Source organism: Watersipora subatra, chromosome 6 (genome assembly GCF_963576615.1).
Source record: "Watersipora subatra chromosome 6, tzWatSuba1.1, whole genome shotgun sequence".
NCBI classification, from domain to species: Eukaryota; Metazoa; Bryozoa; class Gymnolaemata; order Cheilostomatida; family Watersiporidae; genus Watersipora; species Watersipora subatra.
Window position 1 is genome coordinate 38435303 of NC_088713.1, and position 16476 is coordinate 38451778.

The window sequence follows — 16476 nt, forward strand, 5'->3', positions numbered from 1 at the left end:
GCCGGTGACAGCGAAACTGAAACGACGCTATTTGAAAAGGCCGGTGCTATCTGTCAAAACTATAAAAAATAGACATTCGGACAAGTTGGCTAGTGGTCGTGCAATAAACCTTTGTGACGACACTAGTGTTCGTTCTAATCGCAACACGTTGAAAGGGCGACAAAGGCAAACGTCCTTAGATAGGTTCATCTTAAAACGCCCGGCTAGTCGTGAAAGCGAAACAAAGGAAAAATTAGCTAACTAGCAAGAAACTTCCAACTATGAATGCCGAAGAAATTTTAATTACATCATGTTAAAAATGAACGTTTGCTTTTAGGTTTGCTGCTAATTTTGTTTTGTAACACTGATGAAATTCAAATTTATCAAATTCAACTGTTGTAATGAAGGATAACACTTATATCTCCCTCCCTGGCAAATGCTAGCGTTAGCTGCTATTGTATGAATTTAATTTTACATTTTAATTTAACACATTTCCTTGCATTATTTTCTATTTGTTGTTTTTTGAAAGCAAGTGGTAAGTTAGGACAATAACCAACATGTTCTTTCTGTTACACTATCTTGTTTTGAGTGTTTTATTTGCATTTTCCAGAGTATGGAACCAATAAATATATATTTAATTGTTTTATATATAAATAAATTGCACCAACATGCGAGTAAATTGACATACGAGCTCAGTCTCGGAACGCATTAAGCTCGTAAGTTGAAGTATGACTGTATATATACATGTATATTAGAGCATTAGGAAAAATATTACGCCATGACCTATCACTAGACCATGATCTTCAGGCGTCTTAGCTGAAGCGTGCTATTTAAACCAATCTGCATTAAAGATTGGCAGGTGTAACCAGTATGATGCACACAATTTATCTGGTTTCACATGTCAATTGCGTAGTTTAATGGACGGTACGTTGTCTGGCAACCTAGAGGTACTAAGTTCAATTCCAGCGGAAAGTGGATTTTTCATTTTTATAGATGAACAGTGATGACAGACAAACCCTGAGATTTATAGATGGAAGATACAGACATGTTAGTTCTAGTACTGATACAATTTGTGTATATGAACTGTATTGTATAAGATGGTTCGGCACAATGTAAATAACATATTGAGGAGGATAACAAGGTCGGATGCAGGTACATTGAATGATTCACACAGAGCAGGAAGTTGCTACACAAACTAAGTGTTTTTTTTCTTATATAATAGTTAGTAGTCTTAAATGGAAAATCTTTACTATTTCAATCTCATAGATTTTATCAATTTTTATAAGGTCTTGTGCAATGATTCAAGTATACATGATGATAACTGGGTGGCTGTTAAAATATTCCATCATTCCTCAGGCAAAAATTAGGGTACCACAAATACAGCCACTGAATCATGTTTATTAAAAATAAAAAAACTTCAAAAATAAAATATATCTCATTATTTATCTTTCTTGCACTTTCATAAAATGACAGAAATGGATGGCGAGATTTCTAATGTTTGTGTTCCTGCTGAGGACCGGATGAGTGTTGGTAACATTTTCCCTTGTGGCCTTTGCAGTGGTTTGTTTCATCATCAGACGACTCCGATTCTGAAGACGACTCACCAAATAGCTTCGGCTTGGTGTAGATGCAGCAGCCTGATCATAAGTATACACAACAAGTAGCAACAGTGTACAGAATCATCGTATGTGAAAAGTCGAGTAGGAAAACCTCTTATAGATACATGAACTACATGTAGTTGAGTGAAATATATCCTTAAAATTCAATTTCACAAACTAAAATAAAATTTTTACACAATCTATATAATGTCTAATAAATAAAAGATTTTAATAGAGACAGTAATTTAATGGTATACATTGTATTTTAAATAAAAGCAGTGGCAACTACACTTGACCTGTGACCTTAACCAAAGAATGACCTTCACAATTGGATCTCTCTATTATTGGCTCTGTTGAATGCTTGCCAAATTATGATGGACGGTGATAGATTGCAAGACTCATCATTTGGCAGTTAGTATCAGGAGCCTGGTCCAGGAAATTTCAGTAGCCTATCCAAGGCATCTTTAGTGCGAGTAAAACAATTGAAAACTAACGCTATCTAGACAGCCAACATGCTGTGATGTAAATGATTTTTTTAGTCTATGACATTGACTTTAGTCATTTATCATTATTTACTTTTGTTTATAATTTATCTATCATTTGAAAAATTCCACCAAAACAAGACTTTCAACGAAACTCCTAACGAAGTAACACTGAATATTTCATGATAATAACCTGTATTCTTTAGATGTTAACTTGGAACTAAATTTACATTAGAGTTATTTGGTATCAAAAGATTCACCATGTTTTACTCTGTTGTATTGTAGGTGCCAAATATGTGGAAATGTGATTACAAGCTCTTAAAAGCTAAAAAATAAACAGTTAATCGCAGCCATCAGAAAAACGAGCATAGGTTAGAATCCCTGTCAAAACGACTGAAATGTAACATAGTTGAACACGATGGATTCTGTTTACACTTTCATGCAACCTTATTCGGCGAAATATTTTCACAAAACTAATGAGCTTCACGCATTCAATAAAACAAAGCCTATTGTCCTTGCGCGTTTATTTTATTATCATTGTAATGCTGTCACTTTGAACACTGATATCTCAAAACCTAGCCTAAAAGTAGTTTAACTTTTTAACCTTAGCTCGAAGGGTGCATATCATACTCTGATAAACACCAGGAGCCTGTTGATAACCTGTATGGTCGAAAAATGCTGCAGAAATTATTTGCGCCATTTGGTGGAAAATTTAGGTCACATGATCAGGTTATGACTAGACGATTAGACCAAGCTAAAACAAAACTGTCAAGTAGCGAGCATCTATATTTGATAAGGGTTTTCCGGTAGAACCTGAAGTGTTTGTAATAAACTAATGCTAAAAGACATTTTATATCGAGCCTTTGCTTGGCTTTCACTTCACGTGATAGCATCACATGTCAAAACAATAACCCCATTGAGTTGAATATGTCATCAAAACAAAGGGATTCCAATCTATGGTCATTTTTTTTGGTCAAGAGCTTGCAACCATATTTCCACATATTTTGAACCTCCAACACAGCAGAGTAAGACATGATGAAATTTTTGTTACCAAATAACTGAAATGTGAATTTTGTTGCAAGTCAACATTTAAATTCAGAAGCTTCAATGTCTTACTCCAGTACACAAAGTTCGGCTTAATTTCAAAATCATCTGACACACTGCAATAGCAAGCCATACTGTATTTTCCAGTTAACAGTGACACCATTACAGGTGACCAATAAAGCTTTCAAACAACTTATCAGCAAATAGTACCGATTTGGAGTAACATTAAGAATAGTGGTTGAATGTATATAATTTCATGGTGGTATGCATAGCTATTGACTTTTTCTGTCCACTGACTGCCATGAATAATCATTATAAGGACTAATACAAGGTGAATAACTAACCTTGTAGTAACAAAAGCTATAGTAAAAGTGGAACAAGTTTATAGTTTGACAACAATACTTAAATTAAAGGGTAGGTCTAATGAGTATCTCATCACACGTATTATATATATATCAAATGCATATATATACACACGCATATATATCACACTCAACACACGCATATATATATATATATATATATATATATATATATATATATATATATATATATATATATATATATATATGCGACAGCTTGACCTATCTGATAAAAAGTCAGGAGGAGACGATGAATGCAACTAATCAAAACAACTGTAATAGGAATTTGGCAAAAATCATGTTCACTGGCAAGTAAGAAGAGTCAAGTAGTATTAGGCCTATTTATAAACTAGATAGATTGGCCTATACATAATTATACTGCAACAATCTACTTGCATTTTGACTTTTTCTTTCCCATGTCTTCATTGTCCACAGTCTCTTCCGTCCATTTAATCTTTTTTTCGGTTTTAGGCTTACGAAGAACGAGGGTACAAGCTTGCTGTGCTGAAGGTTGAACTGTGGACTGGGAATATATACAACTTATATTAGCTGAGAATGTCCTTCGAAAGCCTTCCAAATTTGACGACTAGATTTTTAGTAAAATACATGCCTCCAATGCAACTGCACATAATAAATCTCAAATTTGAAATTACCAAAGAGCACTATGTCCAAGTTCAAGCTAGGATAGAGTCCCTAGACCACCCGTAGGTGGAAATGGAGACCATCAGACTCGCACAAGTGTCACCTAAAATATTTGCATATCTCTGGTTGTTTTTAGTATAAAACTGTTAAAATACACATGTTGGTTAAAAGAGATAGCTCTTGGCTGGCCCTGACACTTTGCGCGGGTACCAGGACGCTTATCATTAAAACACTGCTCAATAAAACCATTTAGTTCTCAGAAAGAGTGGTTTTCGACTGCATTATGTTACGAAAGGTCTTGACCCTCTGATTTTCCTAGGATTCTGTGATGAATCAAGTCCCAACAATTCCTTCTCTTGAGTAACGCCCTGTTATATGTGCACTAAGTATGTGTGACCTTGAAGCTATGTTATGGGTGGTCCAGCTGGTGTTATCTTTATGACTCATCAGTACTGATCAAGCAGCCTAGTTAAGCAGTCGTCTTGAATTATCCTTGTCAACATTCACACAATAAAACCACATTGAGGAAACACCACATCATAACATGGTGTCAGGACGTCTATAGTATATAGTGTGGATTATCGCCGCTGGATAGTAATGGCAGAGGGTGGTTTGCGCGCTCCAGGTTGCTTTATATCTAATGCTGGCAACCCCAGTGAGACTAGCAGAAGCTGGCACAAATGGCTTGAACAATTTAACTTTTACATGTATATGCTAGCAACAGAGAAGTCAACAAAAGAGGGAGAAATCCAAGTAGCCATACTGTTAACCCTACTTGGACCACAGGGCCAAGAGATATTCCGAACTTTCAATCTTCCTGAGGAAGACCGCAAGGATGTTGAAAAGGTTAAGGAGGCATTCACCCGGCACTTTACACCACAAGTGAAAACTATCTATGAACAGTACAAGTTTCATAACAGAACACAGCTTCCAGATGAATCATTCGACAATTTTTTAACTGCACTACGCGAACTCTTGTCTACTTGCAATATACATGCTGATGAACAAAATAGTGCTCTGATAGACAGGATTGTATGTGGCATTAACTCACCAGAAGTCAGAGAGGATATATTCAATTTAGATGGCAATCCGGATTTGAACACAGTTATACAGCTGTGTAGTGAGGCGGAAGCCACCAAACATTATCTTACAAATGTGAAGACCGACAAGAGAATGCTAATATTAATACAGTACAACAACCGACTCGTCTAGCTCACAAGAATAGGAACGGCATCAGGGTAAATAACTGTAAATACTGTAAGTCGAGTCACCCTAAATGAGCATGCCCTGCATACGGCAAAGAGTGCCGAAATTACCACAGGATGAATCATTTCAGCATAGCTTGTATGGCACCACAACGTAAGTTTGCTGCCAAAGCTGCATATGAGCTAGTAGAGACCAGTGGAGATCAGAATGACATAACTTTTACTGTGAACAACAACAAGAGCCGAAGAGAATGGTGCATCACCGCAAGGTGCAATGAAAAGCCGCTACATTTCAAAGTTGACACTGGAGCTTCATGCAATGTCATGCCTAAAGGGATATTTGACTCTTTATCGGTGCATACACCTCTACAAAAGTATGGCAAGTCACTAGTTTCATTTAGCAACCATGAACTAGATGTACTAGGTAAAGTAACATTGTTGGTGGGTGTTAGAGATCGTTTTGTACCACTAGATTTTGTAATAGTGTCATCAGGTGCTGGTCAGAAGACCTTGTTAGGATTACCAAGTGCAATGGAATTGTGTTTGGTCAATGTCTCAAATACAGTCAGCGATGACCTTGCTAAAGCTTACCCACATGTGTTCAGTAGTTTGGGGTGCCTCCCATGCAAACATGCCTTGCAGCTGAAAAAAAATGCTAAACCAGTAATTCAAAGTGCCAGAAGGGTTCCCTTTAGATTGCGTGATAAGTTGAAGGACACTCTTCAAAAAATGGAATCTCAGGGCATTATAGCCAAAGTGAAACAGGCCACAGATCGGGTTCACCCTATTGTAAGTGTATTAAAACCAAATGGCTCACTTAGAATTTGTCTAGATCCTATCCAGTTGAATAAATGATTACGGCGTGAACATTTTGCACTACCAAAGGCATCAGAAATATTTGCCAAACTATTTAAATCGCGGGTATTCACAACATTAGACGTTACATCTGGCTTCTTACAGTTGGAGCTAGATGAAGATAGTAGCCTACTCACTACATTTGCCACTCCCTTCGGTAGATACAGGTTTTTAAGGTTACCATATGGTATTTCTTCAAGACCAGAGATATCTGAACTATTTGAGGATATAAAAGGTGTTTAGTGCTATGTCGATGACCCCTTGATTCATGCACCCACAATGGCTGAACATGACGCAATCCTTAAATCAGTGCTAAAGAGGTGCCGAAAAAAAAACCACCGATTAAATGAGTCAAAGTGTACATCCAGACAAAAGCACACCAAATATCTAGGTCACATAATTGGGGATGGGGTCATCAAGCCTGATCCAGCTAAGATCAAACCAGTCATTGACATGCCTCAACCACAAAATGTGGAAGATGTTCGTAGATGGCTAGGAATGGCAACATATCTCTCCAAGTTTTGCCCTAATTTGTCAGACATAATCACACTGCTGAGAAAACTAACAAAAAAAAGCGACTTGGTCATGGTCAGGCACACATGACGAGTCCTGGGCACAACTGAAGGCTGTGGTGACATCCACTCCAGCATTGCGAATGTTTGATCCAGACCTGCCTATTGTATTATCTGTGGCCTCTAGTCAGTTTGGCATGGGTACAGTGATAATGCATAATGGGCAGCCAATTGAGTTTGCTAGCTGCACACCGACAGACACTCAGAAAAAGTATGCTCAAATCGAAAAAGAATATCTAACAGTTCAGTTTGGCTTACAAAGATTCCATTTAATATATATATGGTCAACATGTAGTGGTGGAAACGGATCATCTTCCACTCATAGGAATCATGAATAAGGGTCTTGATGATATCAGTCCCAGATTATTGAGAATGAGACTACACATCAATTATATGATTACACACCTGCGCATAAACCAAGGAAAGCTCTAGTTCTTGCAGCCGTGAGAACTGTCGCGTGCCTTTTTGGCAGATTTATGTGAAGATGCAGAAGCTCTAAGCTCACTAAATAAAGAACAAGTTCATTCAGTCACAAGTGGTGACCTTCGAAACCCAACGTTCAAAGACCGGCTTCTTCGCACATTGCAATCAGACAGCACTCTACAAATCCTTAGCTGCTACATACGAAATGGCTGGCCAGCTAAGAGGAGCAAGTGCATTGAACCACTGAAACCATTTTGGGCAGCGAGATATGATTTGACGACACATGACGGTCTGACACTTAGAACAGTCAAATAGTCATCCCTGTGTCTATACGCAAGCAGGTAATATATATTATTCACATAGGACTTTTAGGGGCTAGTAAGTGCATAGAGAAAGCCAAAAATTCTGTGTACTGGCCAGGTTATCAGGGGCAGATACAGGATGTAGTGTTGAGTTGTGCAACATGCCAGGAGAATGTTAGAGTAAATGAACAATGTGCTTACAAACCATATGACATACTGCAGTATCCAATGCAATCAGTAAGCATAGATGTTTTTCACTTAGCTGGCAAGGAGTATCTAGTCACGGTAGACAGATATTCCAAATGGCCTACCTGCTGCGAGCTGAAGAGTGCAAAATCAAGTAACATTGTCGAGATACTGCGTAGGCAGTTCTTTGACTTTGGTTGACCTGAGGTCCTAGTTACTGATAATGCTTCGTATTTTACATCATTTGAATTTGAACAGTTTCTAAAAGAACTTGAGATACCGCACATCACATCTAGTTCGTATTACTCTCGTTCTAACGGCTTTGCTGAAAGAATGAATCAAACTATCAAGAGCAGCCTGAAAAAGGCCCATGAGTCAAATCAAACATTGTTTGATGTCTTAGCCTCCCTTTGATCTACACTGCTGGGGGGTAAATTACCATCACCTTCAGTTCTATTACAGTCAAGAAACCTGAGAAACCATCTTCAGTTCATGCCTCAAAAACACAAACTTCAGAAAGTAAATCTTAACCTCATTAAGAAAGCTTTCAGAGAGTGCCAGTCTCAAGATATGTTCAACACAAGCCCTGCTAGGCGGCCTATTGAGATGTGTGTAGGCATGAGAGTTTGGTGCCAACTAGGCCATCGGCATTGGGTAGATGGTGTGATCATCCGGAGAGCAGAGACACCCAGGAGCTTTTATGTGGATATCGGCAAGGGTAGAGTTTTTAGAAGGAACATAAAACTCTTGAGGCCATACAAGGAAGCCCCAACAACCCTGCAATCTTCGCATTTAGATAATAGAACCATGCGTAATTTTATGGCAGTGGAACATAGACCGGCACAAGGTGTAGACCACAATGACAGAGGCCACACAACCTTTAACCTCATCAGATACCTCAGTCTTCACACCCCGCCCACCAGCCCAATAGTATTTATCAGTCACTTCCATCTGCGCAAACGCACACAACTAGGTCAGGTCGCATATCCAAACCACCAGTGAGGTACCCCCAGCCAGATAACTAATTTTAAAAAATTGAGCATGTAACACTAACCTTGCTTAGTAAGCTGCATCCACCGACATACATTTCAGTTAACTCAATTCCAAACTCTATTATAAATATTTTCTATTTTTATGCTTTTGTATTCACTGACATTTTAAGTTTTGTTTTACTGTCCTCCCAAAAAGGAGTGTGTTATATGTGCACTAAGTGTGTGTGACCTTGAAGCTATGTTATGGGTGGTCCAGCTGGTGCTATCTTTATGACTCATCAGTACTGATCAAGCAGCCTAGCTGAGCAGTCGTCTTGAATTGTCCTTGTCAACATTCATACAATAAAACCACCTTGAGGAAACACCACATTATAACACACCCTCCCTCCCCTTCATACCACTAACAAAACAAGCAGCCTTGTTTTGTATCATCTCAAGTAATTGAATAAGAGATTTCAGACTAGGGTCCCACACCTCTGATGCAAATTTAATTTTGGGCCGACAGAGTTTTATATGCCAGCAGCCTTATTTTAGGTGGTTGTGTCGAAAGATTACGTCTGAGCATGCCCATAACCTGCATCGCTTCTGAGTGTTTTCTTATAGATGTGCTAACTGCAGTTAAAATCATTGGTTATAAAAACTACTAAACACTTGATACCATTAACACAATTTACAACCACATTGTTTAGTTTATACTGTGCACTACGAAAACCAACAATCTGTGAAGTTCCAAAAATTATAACAGAACACTTAGATGAATTAAAAAACGTTTCCCATTTTTCAGTTCACTTTTCCAAGATATCCAAATCTTCTTGAAAGACTTAAACAGAAACGGTACTGGTAACTGGATGATGCAACAATGCATCATCGGCATATAGGCGAATGGTTGCGTTGTATATTGTTAGAGTTATCATATCTTTATTAATTAGTAATTGATAATCAGTCTGGATAAGAGTTGTCTACCCTTCTTCCCATGATGCTACAAGACCTTCCCATGATGCAACCAAGAATAGCACTTCCTGAGGATCTGATGAAATGCTAGAACGCTAAATAAATTACGACTGTAACTTTAATCTTTAACGATTGACATAATCTAGATAGTTCAGGGCTGGCCAGCCATTAGGTTTTATCATCAACTAACATGACAACATTTAGGTAATTATCACAACTTATAACATGGTGGCAGCAAAATACATCAAGATTTGCTGATTGATGAGAACCCAGCCAAGTAATATTTTTTGAATATCAGCTGATTAGGCCTGCTTCTTATTTGTTTCCCAATTTCTGTGTACTGCTTGTGTGTTGCTATGGATGGTTTTGGATTAACCTCACCGGCTGAGCTGTGCATGGATGGAAATTTGGCAGAAAACTGGAGGAAATGGAGGAGGAATTTTGAAAATTATTTGGATGCAATAAACCTCATTGCTGGGCCTGCTGATGAAAATGGGGCTTGGCCACCGGCAAATAATGCAATATGGAGGAGACAAATAGCTATACTACGACATTGCATTGGTGAAGATGCTGTGGAAATATTAGATCAATTTGAATTTGATGAGGAGGCAGAGCCACCTGAAGTTAGGACTCGCCTTCCTGATGTCTTGGCAAAATTTGAAGGTTACTTCAACCCGAGGAGAAACCTACTGTATGAATGGTATGTTTTTATGTCTTTGACTCAAACAGAAAATGAACTCGTATTTGAGCTCGTTGACGAGGATGTTGTACCAATATTAGGCCTTCAAGCATGTGTGGAACTGAATATAGTCAAGAGAATTGACAGTGTTAACAATCAAGCCATTTTAGAGGAGTATGCAGATTGTTTTCAGGGAATGGGCTGTCTCGAAAAAGAACATACTATTAGGGTAAATTCTGAAGTGAAACCAGTTATCAACAGAGCAAGACGCATACCTCTGAGTATGGTAGACAAAGTGAAAGCTGAGCTAGACAAAATGGAAGCCAATGACATAATTGCCAAAGTTGACCAACCAACACCATGGGTAAACAGTATGGTGGTGGTAGAGAAACGAGATGGCAGTGTCAGAATATGTCTAGATCCAAAAGAGTTAAATAAAGCGATTCTTCGTGAGCATCATCATATTCCAACGCTAGAAAACATATCATTCAAGTTCACAGGAAAATCTGTTTTCACCATTGTAGACATGAAAGCAGGATACTGGCATGTTCCACTTGATCGCCAATCACAGCTACTTACAACTTTCAATACGCCATTTGGCAGGTACTGCTACAAGCGTCTACCCTTTGGGATTAACTCTAGTGCAGAGGTATTTGAAAAGAGAGTCGAAGAAGTATTTGGTGGCCTTGATGTTTGCATCTATTTTGATGACTTGATTATTGCTGGTACAGACCAAGAAGATCATGATAGAAAACTCAGAAGATTGCTACAACGGGCAAGAGAGAACAACATTAAATTTAACAAGGACAAAATTCAACATAATCAGTCGGAAGTTAACTATTTGGGCCACATTGTGTCCAAGCATGGGCTAAAACCTGATCCAGAAAAGGTCAGAGCAATCAAGCAGATGCCAAACCCAGTAGACCGACAAGGAATTCAAAGGCTCATGAGATCACTTAATTTTCTTAGAGGATATATTCCAAATATATCAAAGGAAACTCAACCAATTAGAGACCTACTAAAGAAAGATACTCCATGGGTATGGGGCAATCAACAAGAAGAGGCTATGACTAAAATAAAAGCTGTTCTAACTAATGAACCAGTTCTGAAGTATTTTGACACGGAGAAAGACATTGTTTTGCAAGTAGATGCTTCTCAGGCTGGTCTAGGAGCAGTTTTGCTTCAAGCGAATCAACCAGTAGCTTATGCCTCACGGGCTCTAACTAAGACTGAAGAGGGCTATCCACAAATTGATAAAGAGTTACTAGCTATAGTATATGGGTGTGAAAAATTTAACACTTATACTTATGGACGTGGAATTGATGTTCAGACAGATCACCAACCTCTGGTCTCCATTGTTCAGAAACCACTTTTGCAAAGCATCACCTAGACTACAGAGACTTCTTGTAAGATTACAAAGATACAGAATTGAAAAGATCCACTACGTGCCTGGCAAATATCTATACTTAGCTGACACTCTGTCACGGGCATATTTCGAGGGCATCAGCGATAACATTGAAGATGATGTTGTCATGATTCACTCACTCCAGTTAGAAGAGTCCGCCAAAGAAGAAATAAAGATGCATTATGCCATGGATGATACCATGAAACTCCTAACATCGGCAATTCTAAGTGGTTGGTGTTGGGCTGTAAAAAAACAGGTTCCAATTGAGTTACAGCCATATTGGGGTGTACGTGATAAGTTATATCTCAGTGATGGATTGATTTACAGAGGTGAGCGTCTAGTGATCCCTAAGTCTCAGCAACGTCCATACCTCACGAAGCTTCACTCAGAACACTTGGGAATGGATAAATGCATCGAGAGAGCGAAACAAAGCATGTACTGGCCTGGCATGAATCAACAGATTAAGCAACTTGTAGCTGAGTGTCCTATATGCCTGAGATTTTCTAATAGACAACAGAAAATGCCGTTGCTACCACATGAAGTACCTAAGTTACCATGGAATAAAGTTGGAATGGACATACTAGAGTTTAAAAACAACAGCTACTTACTAGTGGTGGACTTTTATTCTCATTATCCAAAACTAAGGATCATCAAGGGGAAGACTGCCAAAGATGTCACACTAGCATTAAAAAGTATATTTGCTGTTCATGGGGTACCTATTGATGTAGTTGCAGACAACATGCCTTTTGGTAGTATGGCTCTACGTCAGTTTGCATCCGAATGGGGCTTTAACATTACAACTTCTAGTCCACGTTATCCCAAATCCAACGGTATGGCCGAAAGATACGTTCAAACAGTTAAGCAGTTCTTGAAAAAGGCTGCTGATGAATCTAAGTCGGACATTTATCAATCATTGTTAGCCTACCGACAAACTCCAGTCCAAGGTCTACCTTTCAGTCCATCTGAAATGCTCTTTAACAGATGTATTCGCGGTCCATTGCCTTACACTAGAAGGACCTTAAAACCATTGATTCCTGACGCATATCCCTTGCTATCAGAGAGACAAAGAAGTCAAAAGTTAAGCAGTGATAGACAGGCTAGAGACTTGCTTCCTTTACATAAAGGAGAAGAGGTAGTCATCAGAACAGATGACGAAAATGAATGGAGCAGAGGACAAGTGTTAGGTAAAACACCACATCCACGGTCTTATATGGTAGACACTGGCACATCACACCTTCGTAGAACTAGAACCCATATCAGGCCAGTCCAAAGTATACCCGATGAAACAGATGAAATGACAACCATGAATGAACGAGCTATTCCTGATGAATCACAAGACTTAGCTCCCGGTAGCACACCGAAGAAGCAAGACACTCCAAAGTCAACGCAACGAACAAGTGCACGTAGCAATCGTGGCAAGCTTCCTTCAAAGTGAGACTCCTACAAAACGTATTAGCAGCTGTCCCAGCTGCTACTTTAACTGTATATATTGTTCTTTGTATTAATTGTTAATCGTTTAAAGACTTTATGTTTTGGATCTAAACTTCCGAGGAAAGGAAGGATGTTGTATATTGTTAGAGTTATCATATCTTTATTAATTAGTAATTGATAATCAGTCTGGATAAGAGTTGTCTACCCTTCTTCCCATGATGCTACAAGAACTTCCCATGATGCAACCAAGAATAGCACTTCCTGAGGATCTGATGAAATGCTAGAACGCTAAATAAATTACGACTGTAACTTTAATCTTTAACGATTGACATCATCTAGATAGTTCAGGGCTGGCCAGCCATTAGGTTTCATCATCAACTAACCAGACAACATTTAGGTAATTATCACAACTTATAACAGGTTGAAGTCAGGGAATGGCTAATGTCATTAACATACAGTAAAAAATAGCGCGGGGCCATGGACCTACCCTTGAGGAACACCCAAGGCTACTACCTTAACTTGTGAGAAAGAACTGTTTAAACCACTCTGCCTGTTCTATCTGTCAAAAAATGTCACGCTCATTTGATTAAATCTGGCCAATCTCATGTTACCAATCAACTTAGCTCTAATAGTCAAAATTTCATCATGAGAATAAATTGCACCCATTAAATAAATGGCTTTAACTAAATACCGTTTGTGTCAACGTTACGACATCAGAACCGCACGTTGCGTTGCTTGTAGCCATTTTTATTGCAATGTAGCGAGAGGACTAATAGAGGTTTGCTTCAACGGTTGACTAACCTCAGGGCAACAAACATTGTGAATCTCGTAATCGATGTGAAGTCGAAAGTAGTACGAGTCGTTTAAGACAAGTCGCCTAGACGACAAAATTAGGATCTACATAAATATACATGTAATTAGTCTGGCGAGTAGTTTGCAAAACGTACATTAGGTAAAGCCGAGTCGTTGAATAGCACCATAATGGCGACATATGAATAGAGCGGATTATTGCCAACCTACTTGCGCACCGGATGCGCTACACTTGACAAAGAAATATGGTGCAATCGTTACATGACGTTAGTTGGCCCTCATAAAATAGTTCGGAAGCTTCCAAAGTTGCATCCAGTTTACTTAGGTCAATTTGACTGGCAATTTAACTTGTTTCTAAGGCTAACCATATGGGCGTTTCGACTTGCAAGCAGCTTAATCGCGCGCTGCACAACCTGAACCGTCGTGTACTTCTATTAGACGATTTGTTTTGCTTTTTTCCTTGAACTATAGCCAACTGTATACATTTTATTTGATCATCGTTGTTTTACTCGTATGAAAATAAATGTTATATCATTTGGGGCGTGTAACATCTTATTTTTATTTAAAAATATTAGACCTTTCATAAAGAACGGAAATCCTGTGCGCAGAGATGAGGGTAGACGTTTTGTTACAAGGATTGCTGAAATATCAGAACGTGTGTTTGAAGGTGCTAATGAAGTTGTTGTTGCTGACTCACGTGAATTAGTTGGTAATCCTCTCACGGATTTCGACGAGCAACAGTTATGGCGTGGTAAAGTGGAGCTGCTGGTAAACGTTGCAGGATACTTAGAAACATTTTAGAACGGATTTAAGACATGAAAATACAAATTGGTTAGAGTAATCGGCTTTAGAAGGAATTATTCCTGTAGTAGGAGTTAATATAACAAGGGTAAATATTCTTGCTGAAGGAGGCTTCAAATAATTCTACTGCAGCTCTACTAAAAACATCTCTAATAAGCGTATAACATCTATACGCTTATTTGCCGATGATGCCATCCTTTACAGGCCTGTTAGTTGCGTGTCCGACAGCCAAGCATTGCAGGACCAGTTGAGCAGAGTTGCTGCGTGGGCCGGATCTTGGCAGCTAAAATTTAATGTAGCTAAATGCACATCCACGTCAATGGAGCCGGTTAAATTTTTGCATACATACAGTTATGGAGGCACTCCGCTTACTTCATCCCATTCCTTTGTATACCTGGGCATACAGGTTTCTAAATCGCTCAATTTTAGTGATCATATAAATTTTATTATGCGTAAGGCTAATGCCACCCTTTACATGCTTATGCGAACTCTCAAAGGAACTTCCCATGCTGTTAAGAGAACGGCTTATTTTAGTGTATGTCGTCCTTTACTGGAGTATGCTTCAGAGGTGTGGAATCCACATTTTATGTACATCATTAGGGATTTAGAAGCCATAAACAGAAGAGCGTTCAGATGGGCAAACGGTTTTAGGAAGTATGACAGTATTACATCTTCAATGGAAAACATGTCTTGGCACACTCTTGAAGAGAGGAGATGCACTAAGGATAAAAACACTTTACTGAAAATTTTAAATCAAGACCTTATGGTCGATTTTAAAAAGTTTACACTGTGCAACTCCGCCTATTTTACCTGTGGGTCTAATATTAGGCACACTATTAATACAGATGCCATGAAGTTCTCATTTTTTAACCGAGTCATGAAGTTTTGATATATATATGGAACAAGCTCAATAGCAGATTTTATTTAACTCTCGATTTTACAAGAATATCTGATCTCTTTTATCGTTATAGTCGCATCTTATCTCTAAAGGCTTATCGGGCCACAAGAGATATTTTATCGAGATAGATAGATAGATAGAAAATATCAGACTTTTTGGGCAAGGCCTTAGTACAAGATGTATATCGCAATACTAACCTTTAGTCGATACATGGTGACTATAAATATATCTAGTCATCGGAATTATAATTAGTCAACTGAGCTGCATCTCCTTCAACAATTATAAACGTAATAAAAGTAGTTCTAGTGTGATTCAGAAGCTCTAAAAACCTATCATTGTACAAACCCAAATTAACCAAATTCTTTCGAAGTAGACTAGTGTCTACTATAGTGCAATCTTACAGGTCTTATGTAAGTTATGTCAAAGATCATGTCTTCTGTTAAATCTTAAAGTTTGTCAGTTTCTACATTTGACTGCATGCAGGGCCAATTTAACAACAGTAGACTTTTGTCACTACTGAAACAAGTAGAATGTTATTATGTATGATTTTGGAGCTAAATCTCCATTTTTTGCCACCTTTGTTTTAGTTTTTTTAGTTTACAATTAAAGTTTTCAAATTAGCCTTTTAGCAGCATTTCTCATGTCAAGGCTGTTTGTACTGAGTTCTGAGAAAAATCAAATCAGAAATATCATATCCGTAGACCATAAAATACTCCTGGGAACATTTTATTATTTTATTCAACTACATATATATAGCAATTTCGGTTTCTCATTCCTAGATTTTAATCGCTGTAACTGGATAGACGACAAACTCATAGATTTAAACATATAGATTAATCATTGATCTGTCGAAGAGATA

General features: G+C 38.3%; 1 protein-coding gene across 1 annotated transcript; it reads right to left on the bottom strand.

Moving 5' to 3' along the window:
• Positions 1–1357: 1357 nt before the first annotated feature.
• LOC137398603 (E3 ubiquitin-protein ligase PPP1R11-like) lies at positions 1358–13934 on the bottom strand. Its single transcript, XM_068084770.1, has 3 exons — positions 13800–13934; positions 3862–3988; positions 1358–1616 (listed from the first exon to the last, which is right to left on the bottom strand). The coding sequence occupies exons 1-3, from the start codon at positions 13851–13853 to the stop codon at positions 1471–1473; spliced, it is 327 nt and encodes a 108-aa protein (XP_067940871.1). The 5' UTR covers positions 13854–13934; the 3' UTR covers positions 1358–1470.
• Positions 13935–16476: the final 2542 nt, after the last annotated feature.

Excerpts from the sequence above, each read along its gene's own strand:
- LOC137398603 (XM_068084770.1), bottom strand. The coding sequence starts at position 13,853 with ATGGCTACAAGCAACGCAACGTGCGGTTCTGATGTCGTAACGTTGACA. Across the intron at positions 3,989-13,799 it reads TCGTAACGTTGACACAAACG|TCCACAGTTCAACCTTCAGC; the intron begins GTATTTAGTTAA and ends ATATATTCCCAG. Across the intron at positions 1,617-3,861 it reads GGGAAAGAAAAAGTCAAAAT|GCTGCTGCATCTACACCAAG; the intron begins GCAAGTAGATTG and ends ACTTATGATCAG.